The sequence below is a fragment of the Lutra lutra genome, chromosome 2 (genome assembly GCF_902655055.1).
Source record: "Lutra lutra chromosome 2, mLutLut1.2, whole genome shotgun sequence".
In the NCBI taxonomy this organism is placed as follows: Eukaryota; Metazoa; Chordata; class Mammalia; order Carnivora; family Mustelidae; genus Lutra; species Lutra lutra.
In genome coordinates this window covers 39,744,335-39,768,681 of record NC_062279.1, presented here as the reverse complement: position 1 = coordinate 39,768,681, position 24,347 = coordinate 39,744,335, and the positions used below count along the sequence as shown (strand labels likewise).

The 24,347-nt window shown below is 40.8% G+C and overlaps 2 protein-coding genes across 9 annotated transcripts in view; one reads left to right on the top strand and one right to left on the bottom strand.

Moving 5' to 3' along the window:
• Window positions 1-3,584: 3,584 nt before the first annotated feature.
• Window positions 3,585-16,141, bottom strand: SMIM19 (small integral membrane protein 19). Of its 5 annotated transcripts, none has more exons than XM_047717219.1 (5): window positions 15,969-16,141; window positions 11,850-11,987; window positions 9,913-10,037; window positions 5,363-5,473; window positions 3,585-3,935 (listed from the first exon to the last, which is right to left on the bottom strand). In XM_047717219.1, exons 2-4 carry the CDS (start codon window positions 11,981-11,983, stop codon window positions 5,409-5,411), a joined length of 324 nt encoding a protein of 107 aa, XP_047573175.1. In that variant the 5' UTR covers window positions 11,984-11,987; window positions 15,969-16,141; the 3' UTR covers window positions 3,585-3,935; window positions 5,363-5,408. The 5 variants fall into 5 exon arrangements, with proteins under 5 accessions (XP_047573175.1, XP_047573176.1, XP_047573173.1 ...); XM_047717220.1 differs by having other exon boundaries at window positions 5,385-5,473; XM_047717217.1 differs by lacking the exon at window positions 3,585-3,935 and having other exon boundaries at window positions 4,041-5,473.
• Window positions 16,000-24,347, top strand: part of SLC20A2 (solute carrier family 20 member 2) — a 103,750-nt gene continuing 95,402 nt past the window's right edge. For 2 of the 4 annotated variants that reach the window (XM_047717214.1, XM_047717210.1), the window contains exon 1: window positions 16,000-16,133. The gene's annotated coding sequence lies outside the window, so the exon portion shown is untranslated. The other 2 variants (XM_047717216.1, XM_047717213.1) reach the window with 2 other exon arrangements.

Genomic DNA, 24,347 nt, shown 5'->3' with positions numbered 1-24,347 from the left:
GATTTACAAATATTTTTCTATAATTAAAAAAAACCTTCAAGCTTATAGAAAAGGCCTAATAGCACAAGAAACTTCTACCTATTCTTTATCTTCATTTGGTAAAAGCACTATCATTGTGTCTCGCTGACTGTTCATTATGTCAAGAGTTTCCGTCTGCTATCATTTCTCTTTTGCCCAAAGAACTTCCCTTAGTATTTCTTGTACAGCAAATCTGCTACTGAGAAAGCCTTTCAATTTCATTTATCCAAACATATGTGAATAGCTACTTTAAAGTCCTTGTCTGCTAATTCAACATCTGGGTTGTCTTGGAGTCAGTTTATATGGACTATTTTTGTCTTGACTACGGACCACATTGTCCCATCTCTTTTCTTGACTGTGGATCTCATTTTCCTGTTGTTCTCATTCCTGTAATTATTTTAGTGTATATTAGACATTGTGGATGATATGGTACAGAGATTCTACATTCTGTTATCTTCCTCTGAAAAGTGCCTTTTTGTTCTAGTAGGCAATTCGGCAGGACTCAAACTCTATCTCCTGTGGTGGGCAGCAGCTGAGGACTCTGCTTAATTCTTTCAGTTGCTTAGCTGTTTATTTTCTGCCTGGCTCCTTTCTGCCACAGTCTCTCATTGTAGATTTGTAGTTCAGGGATTAGTCAAGGACTTGTCAGTATTTATATGCAGCTTCTGGAGTTCCCCCTTCTGTGGTTCCTTTCTTTCTGTGATGTTCCTTCTCACTTTCCAGTCTCTCCAGAAGCCCTGAACTCTGTCCTATTCCTCAAACCAATTTCACTGTAACTTTCCACTTAAATTCTATCTCAGCTATTGGACTGGGAAATACCTTCGGGCAAAAAAAACACACAAACACACAACCAACACAGTCTTTTCTTTCAAAGAAACCAGATGCAGAATACTTTTCAAAAACATGAAAAATAAAACATCAATTCTACAAATTGTTACAAGCAAATTAATTAATTCAGCACGTATTTATCAGGCATTTACTTTGGGCTAGGTATTATGCTAATACTAGGTGCTAGAAAGCTTTTGAGATCTAAGAATTGTATTAGATTGTAGTCACTTGAATGGGCCTGGTTTTCTAAATCTCAGCATAAAATGTTACTCAGAGATACTTGCAATCACTTCCCCCCAAATGAATACGTTAAACATACATTTACTTGTTCTGTCATAAATACCTTACCTTTATATGGCTCATTTTTAAAAGAAATTCCGATTTCTGAGGCCAGATGCATTTTCAGTTAAGTTTAACAACACCAGCAGTTGGTTGCAGTTCAAAACCTCCCTCTCTGTTTTCATCTTATTTTATTTCCCTTCCCTGCCCCATGTTCATGTTTTGTTTCTTAAATTCCACTTGAGTGAGATCATATAACTGTCTTTCTCTGATTGAGTTATTTCGCTCAGCATAATACCCTCTGGTTCCATCCATGTCGTTGCAAATGGCAAGATCTCTTTTTTTTGATGGTTGAGTTTTATATATATAAAATGTTATATATATAAAGTTTTTCATATATATATCTATATATATCATATATATCTATATATATAAAGTTATATATATATAAATTTTTTCATATATATATCTCTCTATATATACATCACATCTTCTTTATGCATTCATCTGTCAATGGATATCTGGGCTCTTTCCATAGGTGGGCTATTGTGGACATTGCTGCTATAAACAGTTGGGTGTATGTGCCCATTTGAATCACTATATTTGTATCTTTTGGACAAATACCCAGTATTGCCACTGCTGGGTCATAGGGTAGGTCTATTTTCAACTTTTTGTGGAGCCTCCATAAGGTTTCCCAGAATGGCTGCACGGGTTTGCATTCCCACCAAGAATGTAAGAAGATTCCCCTTTCTCTGTGTCCTCACCATCTGTTGTTTCTTGACATGTTAATTTTACCCATTCTGACCATGTGAACTGATACCTCACTGTGGTTTTGATTTGTAGGGCAAAACATAAAAAACTTAACTCTAGGAAACAAATGGAGTGTTGCCGGAGGGGAGGTTGGTGGGGAGGGGAAGGGATAATTAGTGATGGGCATTAAGGAGGGCACTTGATAGATGAGCACTGGGTGTTATATTTAACTATGAATCACTAAATTCTACCCCTGAAACTAGGGAACAAAACAAAACAAAACAAAACCCAACTTTCTTCAGCTAGTTTGGAATGTGTCAAAATGTTTTTCCTAAAAATCCCTGCAATGGAGAGCCACTCCTTACAGCAAAACCTCTGTAGTTTCTCTGTTTGGAAGAGAAGGAACTCCGGAACTAGAAACATCAAAAATAAAAGGGAACACAGTGGGCCTACAGCATCACACTGGGGGCTCGACTACTACCAATAAGCCTGGACAGTGAGCAGCCTCCCTCTGATTTATTCCTACCTGGAATGTGGAATGTTACTAGTCTATATAATTGGCTTTCGTTTTTTACTATTCCTGAGTAAAATAAAGGTGGAGAATACATCAGTATGAAATCCAAAGCTAAATGCCCCTCATTTACTTTGGGGTGAGAGGTCAAGGACAGGAGGGAGCTGCTGCTGTTTCCACATGTGCGTCAGGGAGTTCGTAGGGCTCACCCGCTTGGTTCTGGAGCCTCTTGCCTCATCCTTACTCTCACATCCTCATTCAAGGCTGTGCTGAGCATAGACTTGCAGGAGGTTGAAGAGGGACAGAAAGAGGAGTGGGATATTTTTCTTGCCTTATAGTTTTGTGTAAGTTTGGCTCTAGCTTTAATGGCGGCGGTGGGGGGGGGCGTCCAGTGGGAAACAGATTTAAGACTAGGCTTGAGTTCCCACTTTGTGATGCTCATGGTTTTGCATACAGGTTGGAGGTGAGCCAAGTGTCCTTTCTATTTCTATTTGGTTTTTCAGCTCCTATTCCTGTTCTGATTCTATTACTAGACTAGAATAGCCTCTAGATCACAGAGAGCTAGCACAGAGTCTATACGCCACAACAGCTTGTTGAATGAAGTACTTGGCTCTGCAAAATATATTTTTGTCCTTTCCCCCTTTATTTTTTTTTTTAAAGATTTTATTTATTTATTTGACAGAGAGAGATCACAAGTAGACGGAGAGGCAGGCAGAGAGAGAGAGAGAGGGAAGCAGGCTTCTTGCTGAGCAGAGAGCCCGATGCGGGACTTGATCCCAGGACCCTGAGATCATGACCTGAGCCGAAGGCAGCGGCTTAACCCACTGAGCCACCCAGGCGCCCCTCCTTTCCCCCTTTAATTGTATTTTCTAAGTAAATGTATCTTAGCCACGGAAATGATTTTATTACGATAATTTTATCTATTTCTTCTCCAGCATTAAAATAGTTCTGACATTATAGCAATTTCATGATCAACTCTGCATTTCATTTATGAATCATAAAGACTTCCACCTGTATAGATCAATAACAAACACCTGTGCCCTCTGAAGGCTAACTTCTTCCTTTAGTGCGGCTGTGCTAGCTAAACACCCAGTGATTTACCACCATGAAGCCGGACACCAGGAGAGGCTCACCAGTGCTTCCTGCTGAAGATCTTATGCGTTAAAAAGAGAAGAAACGAGGAAAAGGAGAACACAAGTGTTAGTTACCAGTTTATTAGTCGTTCCAGTTTTCTTCCAAAGAAAATAGTTTCACTGAACCCTTGGATGAGTGGGCTGGGGGTAGGGAGAGGAGAAGTGGTACTATCAGCTGGTGTGGCTTTGAAGTGTGGCTGCAGGCCTTCCAGCCCTTTCCCAGCTCAGCTGTTGCAGCAGAGAAGCAACTTCAAAGGCAGACTCTCTGTTGTTCCTGCCAGTGGGGGGTGGGGGGTTGGGGTGTGATTCTCATCAGTTGGCTTTAGAGAAAAAATGGGGAGGAATTCATCCTCTCCCTTGCCAAGGTTTGATGCTCACCTAAGGATCTACCACCTTTTGGTTTTGACTGTCTGTAGCTAGTGGAGGCAAATCAAAAACAAACCACAGTCAATTTCACTGGGACTTACATTTACTTAATGTACACTATTTTTACAGATCATCTGAGATGGTCAGATTTTGTCATTTGTCCAGATTGTGCAACATGTCAGTGATACAAGGAAACTGCTCCTGCTCCTGATTACAGTTTCTGTTCATAGAAATATAAAGTGGCTTTCCCAAAAGCAAAGCAGAGTTTAAGAAGATTGTCCCCTTGCTGCTCTGCGACCTCCTGCCCATAATTTTAACTGTTTACAGTCCTGAAGTCAGTGTATGTATTGGTAGTGCATTCAAACCCTTCTGTGAGTCAAGAAAGAGTTATTCCATTTGGTCAACAATTTACCTTGTACAAGAAAGACATTTTTGAATAATAAAATTTAAAAGCAAATGCAATTTCCCTCCATAATTTTATTTGGTCTAAACCTTTCCATTTAAAATTTATGTTCTTTACTTCACAATTATAAAGGGAAAAGGAAACAATCCTTGAAATATTAACTCTAACTCTTAAAATCAAGACAAGCTTGGATTCAAAAACTAATTCTACGACAATGATGGAGACAGTAAATTTCCCGGCCACTACCTCCCACCAACTCTTATTTAAATAAACTTGAAAAACTAGGTAAAAACATTTCAATGTACGGTACAAGACAGGAGAGTTTTCAGGGAAGTTTAATTATGCTAGAATAGAGAAGTGTAAGGAACCAGTCACATTAAACTTGAGAGTTACTCGGCCAAGAAGCAAGTTGCCAACACCAGGTGTATATTATTCAACGGCATGCCTCCAGCATGGTCCAAAGAAGCCTGTTCTGATGGGATGAAACTGGGTATTTAAAAAAAAAAAAAAAAAGAAAGAAAAAGCAAACAAGCTCCTGGGAACACAATGAAGGGAAAACATTCCAATCACAGAAAGCTTCCACAATTAGCAGAGAGTAGAAAAGACTGTCTCCTGCACAAGTTCGGAAGCAGCGAAGATCGTTAATTCATTAAAGCACAGTAAGGACAGCAGTGAGACACAATTTGTCCACTACCTGTATTACATTCATCACAGAATACGACTGAAGAGGATGATATTCTTCCAAGGGACTGGATTTTTACTTTTGAATTTCACAAAAATGTTTAAATCACGGTGGCATACTCTCCCAGAGTGTCACTTCCAAAGATGTATTTCTATTCCTCACTGACTGTATCCTGAAGAAATCAAAGGTCTTCACAAGGTAAAATCACATCCCTGGTTATAGTCTGTGCTTCCCCTGTTTCCCCTTCCCCCCTTTTGGTATAATAAATGACTTGGCGATGTAATTTTGAAAAGAAAAATAAAACTGGGGAGAAATGACAAGTGAAGTGATTTTAGGTACATAGGGTTTGAAAAAAAAAATGCTGTTCATGATTAGTATATTTAGGAGCTTACTACTAGACTGCTGAACCATTACTTATGTTGTTCGTTTTCTGTGATTTCATTCCAACGAGAGTTGCACGCTGTCAGCTTGATTTTGTGTCTGCTGATAGTCATACTTCCTTGCTATTCAAAAACCAAACAAAAAACAACAACAAAAGAAAGAGATAAAATAAAAAGTAAAAAAATAATTAGCTTACATCATTAAATCACAGTCAAGTCATGATTCTCAGTAAAGAATTAGCTTGAATTAAATAATTTTTATTAGAGAAAATTTATTATATTTTGTGATCCTCTCATTTCTCAATACTGCTGATATCCATTTTTATATATTTATTATTATTTGTAGATCAAGATTATTCAGAGCTTTAAAATAATTTTTTTAAAGATTTTATTTATTTATTTGACAGACAGAGATCACAAGTAGGCAGAGAGGCAGGCAGAGAGAGGGGCGGGGGAAGCAGGCTCCCCACTGAGCAAAGAGCCTGATGCAGGGCTCAATCCCAGGACCCTGAGATCATGAGCTGAGCCGAAGGCAGAGGCCACTGAGCCACCCAGGTGCCCCTAAAATAATTTTTTAATGAAGCTATTAAAATTAACATTTTTTAAAAAAGATTTTGTTTATTTATTTGAGAGAGAGTGTGTGTGCATGAGTTGGGGGGAGGGAGGGGTGAGGAGCAGAGGGAGGGGCAAGCAGAAAGCACTGGGCATGGAGCCTGATGTGGGGCTTGATCTCACAACCTTGAGATCATGACCTGAGCCAAAATCAACAGTCGGATACTTAGCCGACTGAGCCATCCAGGCACCCCAAGTTAAATTAACATTTTATAATTTCCTTCTTTCTTATCTCCCACTTCCACCCTAAGATAAGTTAATAATACTACTTTTGTCCACATCATAAGGAATTTGTATTTCAACTTTTGAGTCTAAGAGACTTATTATTGAATGCTGTCATTGATATAAACTAGAAGAAAAACAGATAGGCATTCTGTATCCTTTCTGTACTTCTGAGAAATGTTTATTGAAGAAGAACGGTTTTAACCTGCAACTAGACAAAGTATGGAGTTAAAATCTTTGTGAATGTTAAAACTTTCACTCTCTTTAAGTTTTTACTAGCCAAGAAAGAGATACTATTTATTTATTCTACTCAGGGTGCATCCAAATTTTTGTGGCCTAAAGTTTGTACAATTTTGGGAATCCTCTTTAAGAAAAAGAATTTTTTTGTTATTTCCTCTTGAACTGCCAGACTGTCAGGACTAGATAGCTCACAAACACTAAGAATGAGCCACTGTGAGGGGACTCATAAAATGGGCAAATCCACACAGATAATATTTATTTATTTATTTAAAGATTTTACATATTTATTTGACAGAGGGAGACACAGCGAGAGAGGGAACACAAGCAGGGTGAGTGGGAGAGGGAGAAGCAGGCTCCCCGCGGAGCACGAAGACTGGTGGGGGGCTTGATCCCAAGACCTTGGGATAGCGACCTGAGCTGAAGGCAGCTGCTAAACGACTGAGCCACCCACGCGCCCCACACATATACTATTTAAAAGAAAAATGGCTTCTAAAGATGTTTGCATCCTTGTCCCCAGAATCTATGAATATGTTACTTTACAGGGCAAACAGGACTTTGGAGATGTGATTAAGGTAAGGACCTTGTGAGGGAGAGAGTACCCTGTATTATCTGGCCCGGCCTAATCACATGGGCCTCAAAAATCAGAGACACTTTCCTGAGTGCAGAGAAAGGCTACAAAAAAAGGAAGAATGATCAGAAAGATTAAATGCTGCTGGCTCCCAAGATGGAGGCAGTGGAATGAGGGTGGCCTCTAGAAGCTGGAAAAGGCAAAGTTACAGACTCTCTTCTAGAACCTCCGGAAAGAGGGCTCTGCTGACACCTTGGTTTCAGACTGTTGTAGGACTTCTACACTACAAAGCTGTAATATCACACATTTGCGATGCTTGAAGCTACTGGATTTTTAGTAATTTGTTATAGCAGCAGCAGAAAACTAGCACACCTCATAAACACAGGGATTCTGATAAGTTATATTTTATGGCATTCCCATCAAAGAAGAAAAAAACCTCTATACTTGGTTTATGATAGTATAGACTATGTTATTGAGTGTATTACTGCTAGGAAATAACTTTGTTTTGACTGGGCATGCATGGAAACTTAAAGTTTTATAATTTTCCATATAGAGCTTCTGGCTCTACATTCATTTTATTTTTTAGTATTTACATTTTTTTAAGGAACTTTTCTTTTTTTTTTTTTTAAAGATTTTATTTATTTAGGGACAGATCACAAGTAGGCAGAGAGGCAGGCAGAGAGAGAGAGAGAGGGAAGCAGGCTCCCCGCTGAGCAGAGCGCCCGATGCGGAACTCGATCCCAGGACCCTGAGATCATGACCTGAGCCGAAGGCAGCGGCTTAACCCACTGAGCCACCCAGGTGCCCCAGGAACTTTTCTTATTGTGGTAAAATACACACAAATATTGCCATTTGTAACTATTTCTAAGTGTACAGTTCATAGTGCTGTGCAACCATCACCACCGGCCATCCACAGAACTCTTCTGATCAGCCCAAACTGACTTCCACACCCACGAAACAAGAACTCCCCACTCCTTGTTCCCCAGGCCTCTGGCAACCACCATTCTACCTTCCGTCTCTGCCAATTTGCCTCCTATAAGTAAAATACGTGTTCTTTTGTCACTGGCTTATTTGTCTTCATAAGAATAATTGTGAAGCATAATGTCCTCAGGTTCATCTGTGCTGTAGCATGTGTCAGAATTTCCTTCCTCTTGAAGAATGAATAACATCCGACCGTATTTCTCTACCACATGTTAGTATCTGTCAAGGACACTTAGGTTGTTTCCGCCTTTTGGCTATTGAGATAAGGCTGCTTTGTTAAATGTTACTTCTTCTTTTGAACTGGTAACATATGCGGATGGTACAAAATGCAAAAGGAACAAAGGAAACAGTAAAAAGCATATCTCCCTCCTACCTGATCAGTACTGCAGCTACCACCCAGCTCCTTCCCCTAAAGGAACTGCTGTCACTAGTTAAGGTACAATTTGTGCTTAAGACTTTAGAGGTTCTAGGGCGCCTGGGTGGCTCAGTGGGTTAAGCCTCTGCCTTTAGCTCAGGTCATGATCCTGGGTCCTGGGATGGAGTCCCACATTGGGCTCTCTGCTTGCTCAGCGGGGAGCCTGCTTCCCTCTCTCTCTCTCTCTGCCTGCCTCTCTGTCTACTTGTGATCTCTCTCTGTCAAATAAAAATAATAAATAAAATCTTTAAAAAAAAAATAATCTGACGCGTATCTTTCCAAGCCTTCCTCCATGCTTCCATGGTTACATAGGACATTTATATTACACATAGATAACACAAGGGATATTTTGGTCATTTGATTTTAAAAGAGTAGCATCCTGGTATATATACTATTTTATCTTGCTCTTCTCACTTCATAATACACCTTGGAAAATACTACTCTTTCTTTTTTAAAAATGTTTAATCTTTTAAAAAGATTTTTATTTGAGATAGAGAGTGAGAGGGAGAGAGCATGCATGAACAGAGGGGAGGGGCAGAAGGAGAGGGAGTAGCAACTCCCCACTGAGCAGGGAGCCCATTGTGGGGCTCGATCCCAGGACCCTGAGATCATGACCTGAGCTGAAGGCAGACACTTAACCAACTAAACCACCCAGGCACCCAACCACAACTCATTCTTTTAAATTGTGGCATAAAAGGCTGTGGCTTAGGCGTACAATTCATTCTGGTTCCATGTATTTTAAACTTTATTTCTTGTCCCTGACATACATACTCATGGTGTTCAGTACTATCTGACATATTAATATTAAGACATGAACTCTGGCCTTGCACATTGATATCACATGCCATATTCTTGTAAGCTGTTGGTTTTTGTTTTGTTTTGTTTTATTTGTTGTTGTTGTTGTTGTTTTAAGTAGGCTTCAGGCCTAGCATGGAGCTCAGTGCAAGAGTTGAACTCATGATCCTGAGGTCAAGACCTGAACTGAGATCAAGAGTTGGAGGCTTAACAGTATGAGCCACCCAGGCGCCCCTGCAAGTCATTCTTATTTTGCTTCGGCTTGCAGTGATTCAGTTCTAATGGAAATGCCTGCAAACTCCACAAATACAAAATTCAAGCCCAAACCAAAGCGGGTCCAACTCAACCTCAGCCAGATCCCCAAATGCTCTTGGTTTCTTCAATGCTACTCCACATGAGGGGAAGTGCAGAAGAGGGCAGATTGGAGCAGGCAGAGACAGCAGTCCTAACTGATGGTTCAAATATTGAATTTTTGCAAAATTTATAAAAATATCATCATATGAGCACATTTCTAGGGCTATTCTCAGGGTCCTGGATACGCCCTGTACAAGCAAAGGGTCCTGAAGCGTCAACTTCACGGCAGATCTGCCTTTGCTAACATTGTGCTAAGCATCTAAAAGACACACTAAGTTTTCATTACCAATTCTTTCGGATAATTTTTGCTAATTGAATTCAATTCCAAAAAATCGATTTTTAAACATGCCTCCATTCAACACAGAAGATACTTACAGATGGAATACATTTCCAGTTGTTGTCTTAAACGGATTTTGCTCATTGTGTCATAAAAGCTGGGCTCTGATAAAGTTTCTGCTGTAGGTGGCACACTGAATATCCTCATAATTTTCCTTTTATTCCTACAACACAAAACCAATACGAAAGAGAGATTTATACTAATAGCTACAGGTCTGTAATGGACTCAGGACCATAGTAATTAGAAGCTATGTTAAAAGGACTTAAGTAACAATGAGCTCATCTTCTCTTTTGTCTCTGTGAGATGCTTCCTTGGCTCCAGTGTTCTTCCCTTAACTAAAAAGTATGAAGTTATATGTGTAAGGCCACAGAGCTTGAAGAAATTGAAGAAAGCTGAACTCAGCCACTTCATACAACAAAGTTACGTACCTCCACTGTGCTTCTACTCCTGCACCCCTCCAAAAATCTAGTATTCGATGGCAAAATGCACCAACTAGAAAATATCTTATTTCTCTCCTCCCTCTGGTGTCATCCAAATAAAGCTAAATTACTGGGGTAGAAAATAAACAGAATGAGAGTAGATCTTAATTTTGTAAAATAATGAATCACTGTATTTCTTAAATACAATGGAATGGCCTTAGTGGATCCATCTACTTAAAATCAACAACAGTGTCTCTTTTTTTAAAACAGGATGGTGGGGAGGAAATGGTGGCTATTTTTGGAGAAAACCTGTTACCTGTGGAGCCTTCTCTCAGCCACCCCCGGGGCCAGGCTGCCAGTGGGCCAGACGATCCAGATGGGGCGGGAGGCGGGGGGGGGGGGGGGGGGGGGGGTGTAGGTGGGTCATGTGGCCCAGAAGGGCAAAACTGCCTGCCTGAGAGCAGGTGCTACCCAGGCCAAACATCAATTATTTCTCAATTACTAATTACTCCGAACTATTGAATGTTCTTTTAACCTTGGTGAAGAATACCAAGAAGCATGTGGCTATAAGGAGAAGTGACTCCATCCAACTAAAACTGCTTTTCTTCTTCAAAGCACCCATCTTTTTTTTTTTTTTTTTTTGTATATTTAAATGAAAGGAGCCAGGGAGTATGGAAAAGAATAAATTATGCTGGGCGCCTGGGTGGCTCAGTGGGTTAAGCCGCTGCCTTCGGCTCAGGTCATGATCTCGGGGTCCTGGGATCGAGTCCCGCATCGGGCTCTCTGCTCAGCAGGGAGCCTGCTTCCCTTCCTCTCTCTCTCTGCTTGCCTCTCTGCCTACATGTGATCTCTCTCTGTCAAATTAAAAAAAAAAAAAATCTTAAAAAAAAAAAAAGAATAAATTATGCTACAATACCTGGAATCAAAGCAGGAAATATTTATTGAGGATTTACACTATGTGGCATGCCAGGACACAAAGGTTAAAGGTCAAAGTACTTGTTCTGAAGGGACTGGAGTTTTTGTGGAAGGGACAGACAAGTCGTCAGATAATACCATTATAATTCAGTAAGTGCTATCATACGGTTGTGTACCAGAATCAGAAGGGAAAGCTTAAAATGTGTGAGGAGAGAATTGCTAAAAACATGGGAATTTGAGTTTCTGCATTTCAGGCACAGTGAACCCAGGCTGGATGATCAAACTGAGCTATATTAGAAATATAATATATGTGTATATGTGTATGTATGTATGTATGTGTGTGTATATATATATACACACATATATAATATGTTATATATTTAGTGTATATAATATATATTATATAATATAATATGAAGCCGGTCAGGGTGCCCAGAGCTGGACTTAAATCTTAAAGCAATGGGCTCTTCAAAGCCAAACTGGCATCCAGAGCTCGAGAACAGACCCGAGGAGAAGTACTTCCCTAGCAGGAACAAAAATACCGATGAAATTATTTGTGTGCATTTAATTTGGAACAAACAAACATGTCAACTTTTGAAACACCTGCTTTCTTTTCAACCCTGAAATACTAAAAATATTACCTCTTGGCGTACATGAAGAGGACAAAGCTAACAAGGATCACTACCAAGTACACATTGGTGGCTTCGTTCCAGGCCTCATGAACGCTGTAATCCATAGAGCCATCGTCACCCATCACCCCGTAACCTCCAGGCATGGGGCTGGAAGAAAGAGAAGGGAGTAGGGTTTCTGTTAGTGCTGGTAAGACCGATTGTAAAGGGGCTGGCAAACGTAAGGCCTGCTGGCCAACTCCAGCCTGCCACCTGCTTTTGGATGGCCCAGGGGCTAGGGATGGCTTTACATTTCTAAACAGATACATTTTAAATGATTAAAATGTAAAATGTACCTGTATAATATCTTTGCTTTTTGCTTCCCAGCCCTTGAAGCCAAAAGTATTTACCACCTGGCCCTTTAAGAAAAAGTTTGCCAACTCCTGGCCTACATAACTAGGGCGTGTAACATATTTCCCCTTATTTTTGATTTTGAAACATTTTATTTTCTGAGTGAAGTGAAAACTGGAGTTTAAAAACCCAATTACGAAAAGATAACAAAAAGGATATAGGGTTGAAATGTTACTGTCCGGTTTCTGAACGGTAACTATCACCAGATGAAAGTACCAAAATATTTTATTTATTTATTTTTAAGATTTTATTTATTTATTTGACAGAGAGAGAGAGAGAGAGAGCACAAGCAGGGAGAGCAGGACAGCCTGATGTAGGACTTGATCCCAAGACCCTGGGATCATGATCTGAACTGAAGGCAGACCCTTTACCGACTGAGCCACCCAGGTGCCCAAAAGCACCCAAATATTTTAAAACACAGACCCAAACAACTGGCCGTGATGTTAAAAAATATCCTGTCATGCTCATGACGGCACCCTAGAAAAGACAAGACAGCCATCGCAATGCTCTTCCACTGGCCTCTCCAGCAAGTGGAAAATGTTGGGAGCTTTATCTAGTTTTGGCCTCCTGGCCAAATACCCTTGAAAGAAGCTATGGGATAAAAAGTTACTTTTTGCTATTTACACAGCTGTGACTTCTATTCACGGAAATGGATTCTTTGGACATTTTCACAGAAAATAAGAGTGGTAAGAGCCAGTGTATCAAATAGCAAGTATAAGAGTAATGGTTTCCTCTTTGTGTTTGAGAGTTAGTTGAATTTTTCCTTGAAGAAAAAGTTCCTCCCTTCTGTTGGACATAAAAGGTAAGTCTAATAAGTAAAATGACCTATTATGTGAAAAAAAAAAAAAAACCAAAAGCATTTTTAAGACATTCTATAAGAAGGAGAAAAACTGAACAAGCGATAGGTGATCAATGTACTGTAGTTTCTAAGAATAGGACAGTCGTTTTCTAATTCCAAGAAAAAGAGTATCTGAAAAGTCCAAGAAATTGTTTTGCAATTTTTCTCTAGACATCCTACAACAATGAAGGCTTTGCAGACATTCTTGCACTAAAATATCTTCCAATCGCCTGTGAGCCTCCAAATGTTCTGTAATGTAGATCTGGCTTAGTAAGTTAATAAGTGTGCATTAAGGGAAATGTCTGTTTTCTTTCTTATAGCTCACCTCTGCATAAAATGAATAAAATTCTTCCATAAGTTTGCTCCTAGGCCAGGTGGCATGTTTTCCCTGTTCTGACATCTGAAATTTTTGTCAGATGTTTGGGGACATATTGTATTCACTTATGATAAAGTGAGTGTCATGAATGATCATATAACTTAACCTCTAGACACTGAGGTCGAGAGTGAAAACTTTAAAAGACCTATTGGTGTCCGATGAATATAAAGATTGGTCTTGTGAAAATCAGCCAAGTATTAATAAAAACAATTTACTTTTAATCATAAAAATTTATAGGTATAAGATCTAAATATTATTTAAACATCACACCATACCCAATTCCTTGATATGAAAGACTGGCTACAGATTTTTTTTTTTTTTTTTTGAGAGAGTGGAAGACAAGGGGCGATTTGGTATATTCACAGTTTTAATTCTTATTTCCTGAAACTAAACTCCAGAATTTCTCTGAAAGTAACATTATGATTCATAGTAAGTAATCAGTCTATTTTAGAAATGGAAACTTTTGGAAGACAAGAGACTATAATTATCTTTATGATTTATGGAATCTAGAATTTTGCTGGTGCTGAAAAGTAACAACAACGAATGTGTTTTGGGCAAAAAGAGATGACTTTGAATATCTGATTTGAGATGCTGCAGAAGGCCACAGACAATTATGCCACAAGGGTGGTAGGTTTCAGGATTGGGAGCTGTTAAATTCAGGAAGAAACAGGGGACATACAGCAATGGCCACTAGAACATTTCTCAGGTGTCCTTTACCTGACAAATTACGGAAGTGTTTCCTACGTGTTTTCTAACACCTGAATGGATCTGACCCAGGTTAATTTCTTGCTTCAATTTCTCACAGAATTCTGTTCATGGGCCACTTAATAAGGGGTATATTCCTACAGAGCTTGTCTTCATCCTGCTACAAATATGTCGATCTTGAATAGTATTTAGAGAAGGATTTTGAATTATTACTGACCCAGAATGGTAAAATTTTAACATGAATGAAACAACATGTATTATACAACATCATCGGTATGCAATGGCACTACCATTCCACAGTTCCAGGGACACGCACTTGAATTATTTTTAGTACTGTAGTTGTGAAAGATTTGCACTGAGGGTAGGCCTCTCCTGCCCAATCCTCCATCATGACCAATGGCACGACTTTGCAAGACTGCCAGGAATAAGGAATGGCCTTGTGCGGAGTCATAGTGCAGACCCATGGCCCACATGTGGCCTTAACTATGACGGTCACCTCCCAGCACGCTACAGTCTAACCAAGTGTACACATACATACTTGCTAAGTAGTTACTTCATACCACCACAGCCTTCTTCTAAAGCAAAATGCCCATGGGCATTACAATGGTGCATTCCCGGGAAGTTACTATTTCAGCAAGATCACTAAGGTAGCAAGCCATGTGCCCAGATCGTCATGGAGGGCTCTTTTGAGAAAACTGAACTTTTTTCACATATTTTTCCTGGACACTAATGCTTGAACAATTTCGATAAGGAAATTCTAGGATGAGCTGAATTAAGACCCAAGTAAAACATTAGTATCCAGAGACAGAGTTCCCAAAATATGGCAACTAAGGGGTTAGTTTTAGTTTGATTAACTTGGTTGAGAACTAGGAGAAAATTTTCCAGGGATCAAGTGATTATATCATAAGTTTTAAAATCCGTTTCCTGATTTCAGGTTCCTGACTCCATATCTAGGTGGTTCTAAAATTGTGTAGCACTTGTCATTATGCCTTAAATGTTGCCATTTTTGTCTCTCAGAGCTTTGCTATCTTAATACAAATTCGGATTAGAATCACTTACACAGTGCCTTACAACACAACGCACTGCGTAAATGTAATTTCCTTTCTCTGTCCTCTGAAACACTGAAGGTTTGAGCCCCTGAATCAGAAGGGTACGAGGTAACAGGCCCTCAACCAAGAGGAAGGAGGCAGTTTGCGGGTTCACCAGTAGGGCAGTCGGCATGCTGCATTTCTGCCGGGAAGCCCCGAAGCTCCGTTTTACAGAAGAAACCGGGAAGGTGGGAGTGGTAGTTACGTAACTTGCTCCAAGTTGCACAGGCCAGGGCTGTCCCATGCACCTGACACCCAAACCTGAAGCCCCTGCAGTCGCGCCCCTGGCTCTGCGACACCTCTCCTCCCGGAGAGAAATCCAGCCGCGCGGGAATAGAGTAGAATCCCCTCCCAGGAAGCGACCACGGCCGCCCCCGGAGCTGCCGGGACGGCTTTGGCGCTTCGCCGCTCGCAGGCTGCGAAACCCTGCGGGATCCGAACACACCCGCGCTCAACGGCACCATCCCCGGTCGCCGGCGCGGCTGCCTCGGTGTACCGCCCGCATCTCCCGCACTCGGAGCCTCACTATTCCTCACGACCCTGAGAGGCTCGCGGTACGCGCTAGGCTCAGGGCCCGGGTCCGGGGACGCGCGGCGGGCAGCGATCCCTTCCTCCTCCCGCGCGAGGCCCCGGCGGGGCGGGGCGGGGCGGGGCGGCGCGCGGGCGAGGGGGCGGGGCCGGGTGACGCGGCCCCGCCTCAGGCCCGGGAGGCGCGGAGACGCGGGTCCACTCACGCTGCTGGCTCGGGAGGCGGCACGCGGCCAGGCTGCTCCGCTCGGGGCTCTTTACCCCGGAGTCTCGCCGGACGCGCGGGGCCCGGTCGCCGAACGGACCTGGACGACCTCTGCCTTCGTCATTTCCTGCCGGCCCGCCGGTTTCCGGATGAAACGAGGAGCCAGGTCTTTCCCCCCGCCCTCCCCGCCCCCCTTTTCAGTGTTTGAACGGGAGCGACGCCGCGGCTGCTCCGGTGCCGCCCCCGGGCGCGTGAGTGGAGCCGGGCTCCCTTCCCCCAACCCCCGCGGCGCGTCACCGGCGCGCCCCCCGCGCTCCGCGAGCCCCCGGCCCGAGCCCGAAGCCCCCCGCGGGCGGGCGGGAGCGCCGGGCGCCGGTGCCGGCGGGGGGTGTCGCCGCCCGCGTCTGGAAGCCCACGTGGGTGGAGCTGTGGTGCGCCAACACCGGGCGAGAAGTAGCGGGGACAGGTCGTTGCCCGGAGTTCCGTGCTCTTCCCGCCCCGCTTCGGCGCGCCCGGGCGTGACTCAAAGCGTGGGAGGGGGAATGTGCATGGTCCCACAAATCGGGGTTAAGCTGGGCAACACGAAGACTTTTTTTTTTTTTTTCCCGTAATGAGGACATAGAGTTACTTTTAATATTTACTTTGATACCTCACTTGAGAAAGCATATGCTCTCCACACTGTCTTCCCACTTCCTCTGTCATAATAAATGTTGCGTGGCTGAGACTGTTGTGTTTTAAAAACTGGATGTGCCCAGGATGCTGCAGTATTGTCCGTTGAAGTGATTTTTGTGTCTTAAAAAAAAAGTGTGTATAGGGATTTGAGAAATAGGTTTTCTAGCATAAGACAGGTAATGAATTTATGCAGGTTTTCAGCATCAGTGTGGAAGTCATCAGATTTCAGTGGTTGATAGCAGCCTTGGGCATAAATGGTCATTGTCCACGTGCTTGAGGTCTTAACTGTTTATGTTGAGCTAGTTCTCTAGGGTCAGCTGACTGCTAATTATAATTCATCCTAGACCTTGTACAAGTTGTAGTCTTAATTAATAAGCAGAGGTAAGAGCTAACATTTAGCCCAAATCCCTTAGCAAGTTTTCTCTGCCTTTTCTTGTGGCTCATTCTGTTAAAATTAAGCTCACCTTTGTCTGGAGAGCATTGCTTGGTACAGTAAGGTACTAGCTTTATTTATAGTATTAATACATTTTAGTTTTTATGTATTATACATACATTGCCATATATATGCCTTATAACCATTTAGTTTGACTCTGAATTTGGAAAATTAGGAACAATAATAACGGTTAATGTTGAGTACTGCCTGTTTGCGGGGCCTGTGCCAAATGGTACATGCTTTATCTCATTTAATCTTCTGGGATAACTTTTGTGTAAGCATAGGTTGCTCAAAAATTTTTGAATACATGGGTCTGATTTGAATAGGTCTAAATGTGGAGTATGTGTATTATTAATTACTTCTGTTTCTGCTTTTGCGATAAAGGGTGTTGGCAATATAAAATGACTCATAGAGTAAATATGTTTTTCAAGTTGGAAGATGTCTTTAAAATTGCATAGAACTGCAATTATTCTCTTTACTTGGGTATTGGAAAGCACCGTGTCTCATTTATCCAAGTTCCCATAACACACCATCATCACCCAGTGAAACCGGCTATTCTTGGACATTGGTAGAAGGTAAATGTTGGGGAAGCCCTAATGGCCTTCTGAAAGTCTCCCTCCTACCATATTTTTTCTAAGTGGCATTCCTAATTAGGGATCGACAAATGATGATGAAACAAGAAGAGTAATTTTCCAATACCAAACCAAGGAAATAAAAATCAGTGGATTGGTTATTACTTTGTTGATGAATCTAACATTCGTGGGTATACAAATGTTAAGAATGTTAGATTATCTGCATTGTGGGGTCTCTACCTAATTTTTCATTTTGCCTTTAATATCATAAGCAGTTTGGAGTCCAGTACATTGTGCATTAAGAGGTGAACATTTTGACTGGATTTAATTGAGTAGTTTTGACATCCTTAATCAAGAAGTTTATTTTGACTGTGTTTCCAAAGATATAATGATTTGTATAGGCATAACAATGATGAGAGTGATGGTGAGGTCTAACAGTTTGCAACTTGTGAGAGTGGAAGTAGATGAGAAGGACTGGAGAGGACAAGGGAGATGTTTTGGAAAAATGCATCTTATTTGTGATGAGTGCACATTGGACTTAACCTATCTCCAGATTCTAGTGGCCCAGTCATTGGAGAAGAAGAGATTGGGAATGCTTTGCCGGTCAGTATTTTTAAGAGGGTTCGTTTACCTCCAGGCCTTCTTTTGGGGAGGGATAAGTAGAGAGTTGTCTTCGGTGGAACTATAGAAGAAGAAAAAAATGCACGTATTTTCTTTTGAAGTTAATACTTCCACCCATCATGACTGACAGATTCTTGTCATCTTGTCACCACATGCATCTTCAGGCACTTTCCTAGTAGATACTTGATATTGGTGGGCAGCCGCTAGTAGGTCAAGTGAAGAAAGGAAAAAGTGGGTGGATTGGGGGTAGAGACAAAGCTCAGGGGTATACAGCAAAGCATTAATAGGTTTTTCATTTGGACAGAATTTAGGAACTGGGCCTCCAATGGCCTCTGTTACGAAAATCAATCCAGTAGTATTAACTCTATGTGTTTAAAATCTCTTGTATGTTATATGTATCCAGAAATATGGAGAATATCCCTTTGATGTGTTTTACGAACAACGGAACATTTAGAATACAGTACATGAAAGTTAACTGAATTTTTCATGACGGCCATTTCTGTATGTTTGTCGTTGTTGGAAAGTCAGAGCGACCATGATGCCAGCATTGGCTCCTGTTTGTAAGGCATTTAAGCAATGTTGTTTCATCCTTTTGGGAGATAAGCTCTTCTCATTCCTTCAAACTTGGCTCTCATGTGGAGTGCCCTTTGAAGCTCCAGAGTACAAGGGATCTTTTCTGTCACTCATTGCCATTATCTCCAGAGCCGAGAACAGAGCCTGACGTATAGAAGGTACTCACTCAGTGACTGTAGAATGAACAAAAACACATCGGAATCATCTTTTCTTTGCACTACTGAAGATCCCACTTTAGTGGCCTGGCCACTCCAGTTTACCTCTTTCACAGAATCTTCAGCCCACAAAAAGACCTTTGATGTTCGATGTTTATGCCACATACTTTGGCATTTAATCCTTTATGGCTTTATACTGTTATATGAGCATTTCCGTGTTTTGTTTTCCCCATCTAAAATAGAGGCTACTCGAGGGCAGAGAATATATATTGATAAGGTACTATGTTTCCTTGTTTATATAGTATAATAATATCTACAGAGTAGGTTTATATTTGCTTTCTTTTTTATTATTTTTTTTAAAGATTTTATTTATTTGACAGAGATCACAAGTAGGCAGAGAGACAGGCAGAGAGAGAGGAGGAAGCAGGCTCCCCACTGAGCAAAGAGTGCAATGCAGGGCTTGATCCCAGGACCCTGGGATCATGACCTGAGTGGAAGGCAGAGGCTTTAACCCACTGAGCCACCCAGACGCCCCTTAATATTTGCTTTCTGAGTGAATGTTAGATACCATAGGGGAAACGTCAGAGATACTGAAAATGTGGTTCCAGTCTTCAAGTAGGTAGTATTTTAGTAGGCAAACATTGTGTACAACAGTATGAGAATTTGTAGTTAAATGAAACAACGTAATAATAAGAGTTAACATTTAGGTAGTGCTTAAAATGTGCCAGATACTGTTCCTGGAGGCTTTGCCTGTTAATTTATATGAATTTCATAATGAACTTTTGAAGTAATAGGTACAGTTAGAATCCCCTTTTTAAAATGAGGAAACTGAGGCACAGGAGGGTAATTAAGTTACTTGCCCAAGATCAAAATGCAAATAGTAAATAGGGAGACTGGCTATGAACCCAGGTGGTCTGCCCCCCCCCCCCCCCAGTCAGTGTCGTTTCTGTGGGAAATTTACTTTACCAAAGAAGAGAGATCTAAAAGTTGACACTACTTTTTCAACTGTAAAAGCCTCTTTCAGATTTCAAAATAGCATGAAAGATTGCAGTGACTGCACTGCAGAAACAATGCTGTGGATTTTCCAAATACAAGCGTCTGACAAATGGTTACGGGGCAGTGTTTTGAAATGACTAAAGGCAAGGGGAGAGAAACTGAATTCTGAATCTCAGAGCTAAACGAGGATTATAACTCTTTGTAGGTACTGAATTCTAGGACAGTGATTCAGCAGGAAAACTTACATGAGATATAATATTGAATGATACTTGATGTCTTACTGCTTTTCTTTTTTAAACACTTACTAGATTCATCCCTAGCGGTAGTAATTTACCAGGAAGTGAGTGTTACTGAAAGTTTCCTATGTGCTTCTATCCATTTGCTTTGTCCTTACGTGGAATCTCGATCCACTTTTTCAGCTTGTCTTGGGCAGTAGAGAGCACTGTTGGGGCCAGGAGGCCTCTTCAAACCAAGAAATATTTCTTTGGTGGAAAAAAACTGTAAAATTGTGCTGTTGATTGGATGACAGACCTGGAGTGAAGTGATTCTGAAGCTGTGTGGAATTGGATGTGGGTCTGCAAGATGAAGCAAGATGAAGAGAAATGGGATTCTCTGAAAACCCACTTTTGTGTCCCTTTTGTCAGGAGCTGACAGTATTATTTTGGGGGTGTTGGGCATCAACAGAGTCACTGAATCTAAACGACTCCAGAGATAGGGGAGTACATACGTCAGCACCCCCACTGTCCAGGAATCAGAGGAAGTGCCCTTGAATGAAGGATGGGCCCCAATCCTGGTTAGCAGCCAGGGAGGACACACGCTCTGCAGGTATAGTATTCTTTGTTTTAGATCCTTTCTGCTGGGCAGGCGGTCATGTTGTTGGGGATAGCTTTATAATTTGAGTTGTCACTTTAATATCAGCACATATTTGGGGATGGCCTGTCAGGGAAGCAGCTTATAACAATGGATATTGTCGCACCTTTGTATTCTATTTAAACATCCTAGGAAATAATTGGAGTTAAAATAATCTATGTTGAAGTGTTTTTCCGACTGGCGTGTTAGCTTTAATCTTAATTTCAGGTTTTTCTCTAAATGGGGGTTTTAGGGAAAGAGAAAATGAAGCACTGATTCATTTATTTTTGTTCTATCAGTATGGGATAATTTGATAAAATCTCTACTGGCCCATTAGATGAATTTTAGGGTTTTCAGAGCAGGATCCTGAATGTGATCCAGTGCTGATCTAGTGCGGTAGTTCTTTAAGTAGGAGTGTCCGTCAGAATGACCCAGGGTTTATGATGAAGTAACAGATCTCTTAGCCTTACCCTAAAGATTTGATTCTTTAGAGCTGGGCCTGGGATCTGTATTTTAAAGGATCCTTAAGTGATCCTAGTGCCCGCCTCCCTCTGTAAGTACCAGCCTTGTATTTTATAGATAAGAAAGTTGAGGCAAAATCAGATGACTTGCCTAGAGCTGGTTTAGTGGTACCAAGATTGTGTCACCAGATAACATGTAATTTCAGAATTTTATGGCTGGAAGAAATTTTCCAAGTCAATTCAGTAGCTCATTTTACAGCTTAATATAAACTGTGCTTGTTCACACAATTTCAAGTAATACATGAATGCAGCAAAATTTGTGTTTTCTCAAAGCCTGATTTCTGTCCTGGCCATGGTAAAGATTAAAACTTCAATCACCAGAATTTCTTTATAATTTTAACAGATGTTTTTGTATTAATTTTGTATTAATTTCAGGAACTGTCCATTATTTGCAGTATTTTTATTGTGTATTTTATGATGCTTTGTTAAAGTTTCTTGAAAATATAGTGTATTTAAAGCTGAAGTGAAAGGTTAAAATTTTTTTACTTAAATTACTTATTTTTCAATCTTAGCTAAAATGTAGTACTGTGTGAGAATTTGTGCTGCTTTATTAGAGTTTCGTGTTTTTAAAATTTAGTTGATTTTTAACTTTTGTAAAATTTTTTTTTAAAGGCATCTTACTTTGGAAAAAGCTCAACTTGGCTTCCGTGTCATCTTTGAGTATGAGAGAGAATCCTGTTTTGAGCATGTCCTCAACAGAGACCAAAGAACCAGGTTTGTTCCTTCAAGAAGTCTCCTAAAGCCTGTGGAGCAGCATCCACTTCCAGAAGTCGATAATAATGTTCGTGATGCCTGTGAATGGACTACATGGCCAAGTGACTCATTAAGATATCCACGGAAGAGTGGTTAAAAAAAAAACAAAAGAAGAAGAAGAAGAAAAGGCAGATTTCGAGAAGCACACCAATATCATGTAGAAGTTTTGAGGATTTGAAAGAAGATAGTTCTGACAATAGGAGTGAAAGACTCTAGCACATATCTTTACATGTTTCTTACAGCGCCTCTGTTAACCCATCTGCTTCTGGGTATAATATTTGAGTTACTTTCCTCTACTGCAATAGCTGGTAGTCCCCTCATGAACAGAGTTTTATTTCATGTGCATGGAGAACTAGTGGCTCTAGTAGGAGAAATGGGAAGGGCTGCCGAAACCAGCTTCAGCTCGGTAATTACTACCGGCACAGGATGTTGACGAATTGCTTCTTCATAATGTGCTGCTGTTTGTTCACAGTCTTGCGGCTTTAGATTCATCTTTGATCTACCCTCAGCCTCTCTGTGTGCCTGCTTTTTCTTGCACAATCTTTTTAGCCTGAAGATCTAATGACCATATTTTTTCAGTTTAAAAATAAGAATTACATCTTCATAAATAGATCTCTATTATTGTTCTCTCCTGCCCAAGGTTATTTGCTAAGATCAAGAATAGAATAATTTCCATTCGTTTTTCAGATTTGCTCTTCTTAACTATTTTTATATTCTTGTTCAATGTTTGGTTTTCCTCTACTCTTTTTAGGTGGAAATGAAGGATGATGTCTGTGTTGTGTTTTTAGTTATCTCGGAGACCAGAATAACATGGATTGTAAAAACTTAGAGAAAATTTACAACATCTTTTAACCATTACTCTTTTAAACTCATTTTAAACCTCCATCAAACTTCTTCTTAGCAATATTGAGGTAAATACTACCTTCTTACTCTGCACTTTCCTTTTTGGGGGAAGCAGTAAGAAGCAGGGATTTCTCCAAATGCTGGTTAAGTGCAGAGAGAGAGGAAAGGAAGAGGGGAGAGAGCACTTTTGTAACTAGCAAATGAAGCAGGAGAGAAAAGCTTTTGTACTTAACAAATGAAGCATTTGGTCATTAAAGTCATTAATGTGTATATTCACATTTTCAGTATAAAAATTGGTTTGTGGCTTACAACTAAGATCATTAATAGTAAATTTTATTGTTTTCAACCCTGCTTACTTTTGCAGCTGAGTCAGTTGACCTGATCCATAGTTTTCTTCTTTTTAAATTGAGGAAACCTCTATTTTTATGAATCAGGTTTTACGCAGCAGAGAGGAATATAGGCAAAAGAGCAGCTTTTAAAATTTAGTAAGCTGAAATTCCAGAAACCATTTTTTAATAAATATTTCCTTCCCTGGTAGGCCTATTTGCTTCACCCATTTTTCTCCTTTCTGCCTTATTTATTTATTACCTCATGTCACTTTTACCTTTTTTTCCCCCATCTGTCCAGAATTCCTTGCTTGCTATCTGTGTTTTGCCTACTTCCTGCTTTTTCCATGATTCAGCCTCCCTTTGAAAGTGATTTCTGTTCTTACTGTCTATTTCCTTGGGTGGGCCTCCTTCCTACTCTGTTGCCTCCAAGTCTTTTGTTGTTATCTCTTGCAGTTCAGCTTCTGTCATCTCTAGCTCCTTCCTGTTTTACCCCTCACCTGTGTCCACCTCACTTCCTGTCCACTTGCATCCCACTCTCATCTCCCATCAGTGGTGATCTTGTCTTTTCCACTGCCCCATCTACCTCTGTCAGTATAAGCTCCCTGATCTATTGTGTTTCATGCAGCTCTGATCCCTTCTCACCTCTTAATTGCTGATGTTTTCTTTCTGTACTTTATGGTCATTGTGCATTTGCCTTGTGAGCTCTATTTCTGTTTTTCTTGTCCCCGGGTGGTAGGTATTACTAGATGGATTTGTTGTCAGTATTTGCATAGAACACAGATCCTTGCTGTGTATTTCCTGGGTAGCCAGGATGAATCAATTATTATTAACTTTTCTTGGAACTTTGAGCTTCCTGTGTTTTCTGCTTCTAAGAATTAGATTAGTATTCTAGAAGACTAATACTACTTTAAAGAAAGTCAGGATAGTCCTATGATGCTATCATTTTAACTCTTTATCCAAGAGTTCGTGACATTTGAATTCACTCCCTTGTTTTGAAAGATTAAAAAAGACATCCAAACCAGGTTTGGGGATAGGAGTGGGCGGAAGGTGGGAAGAGAAAGGT

Excerpts from the sequence above, each read along its gene's own strand:
- SMIM19 (XM_047717219.1), bottom strand. The coding sequence starts at position 11,983 with ATGCCTGGAGGTTACGGGGTGATGGGTGACGATGGCTCTATGGATTAC. Across the intron at positions 10,038-11,849 it reads CTCTTCATGTACGCCAAGAG|GAATAAAAGGAAAATTATGA; the intron begins GTAATATTTTTA and ends TTTGTGTTGTAG. Across the intron at positions 5,474-9,912 it reads ACTGGAAATGTATTCCATCT|CAAGGAAGTATGACTATCAG; the intron begins GTAAGTATCTTC and ends GTTTTTGAATAG.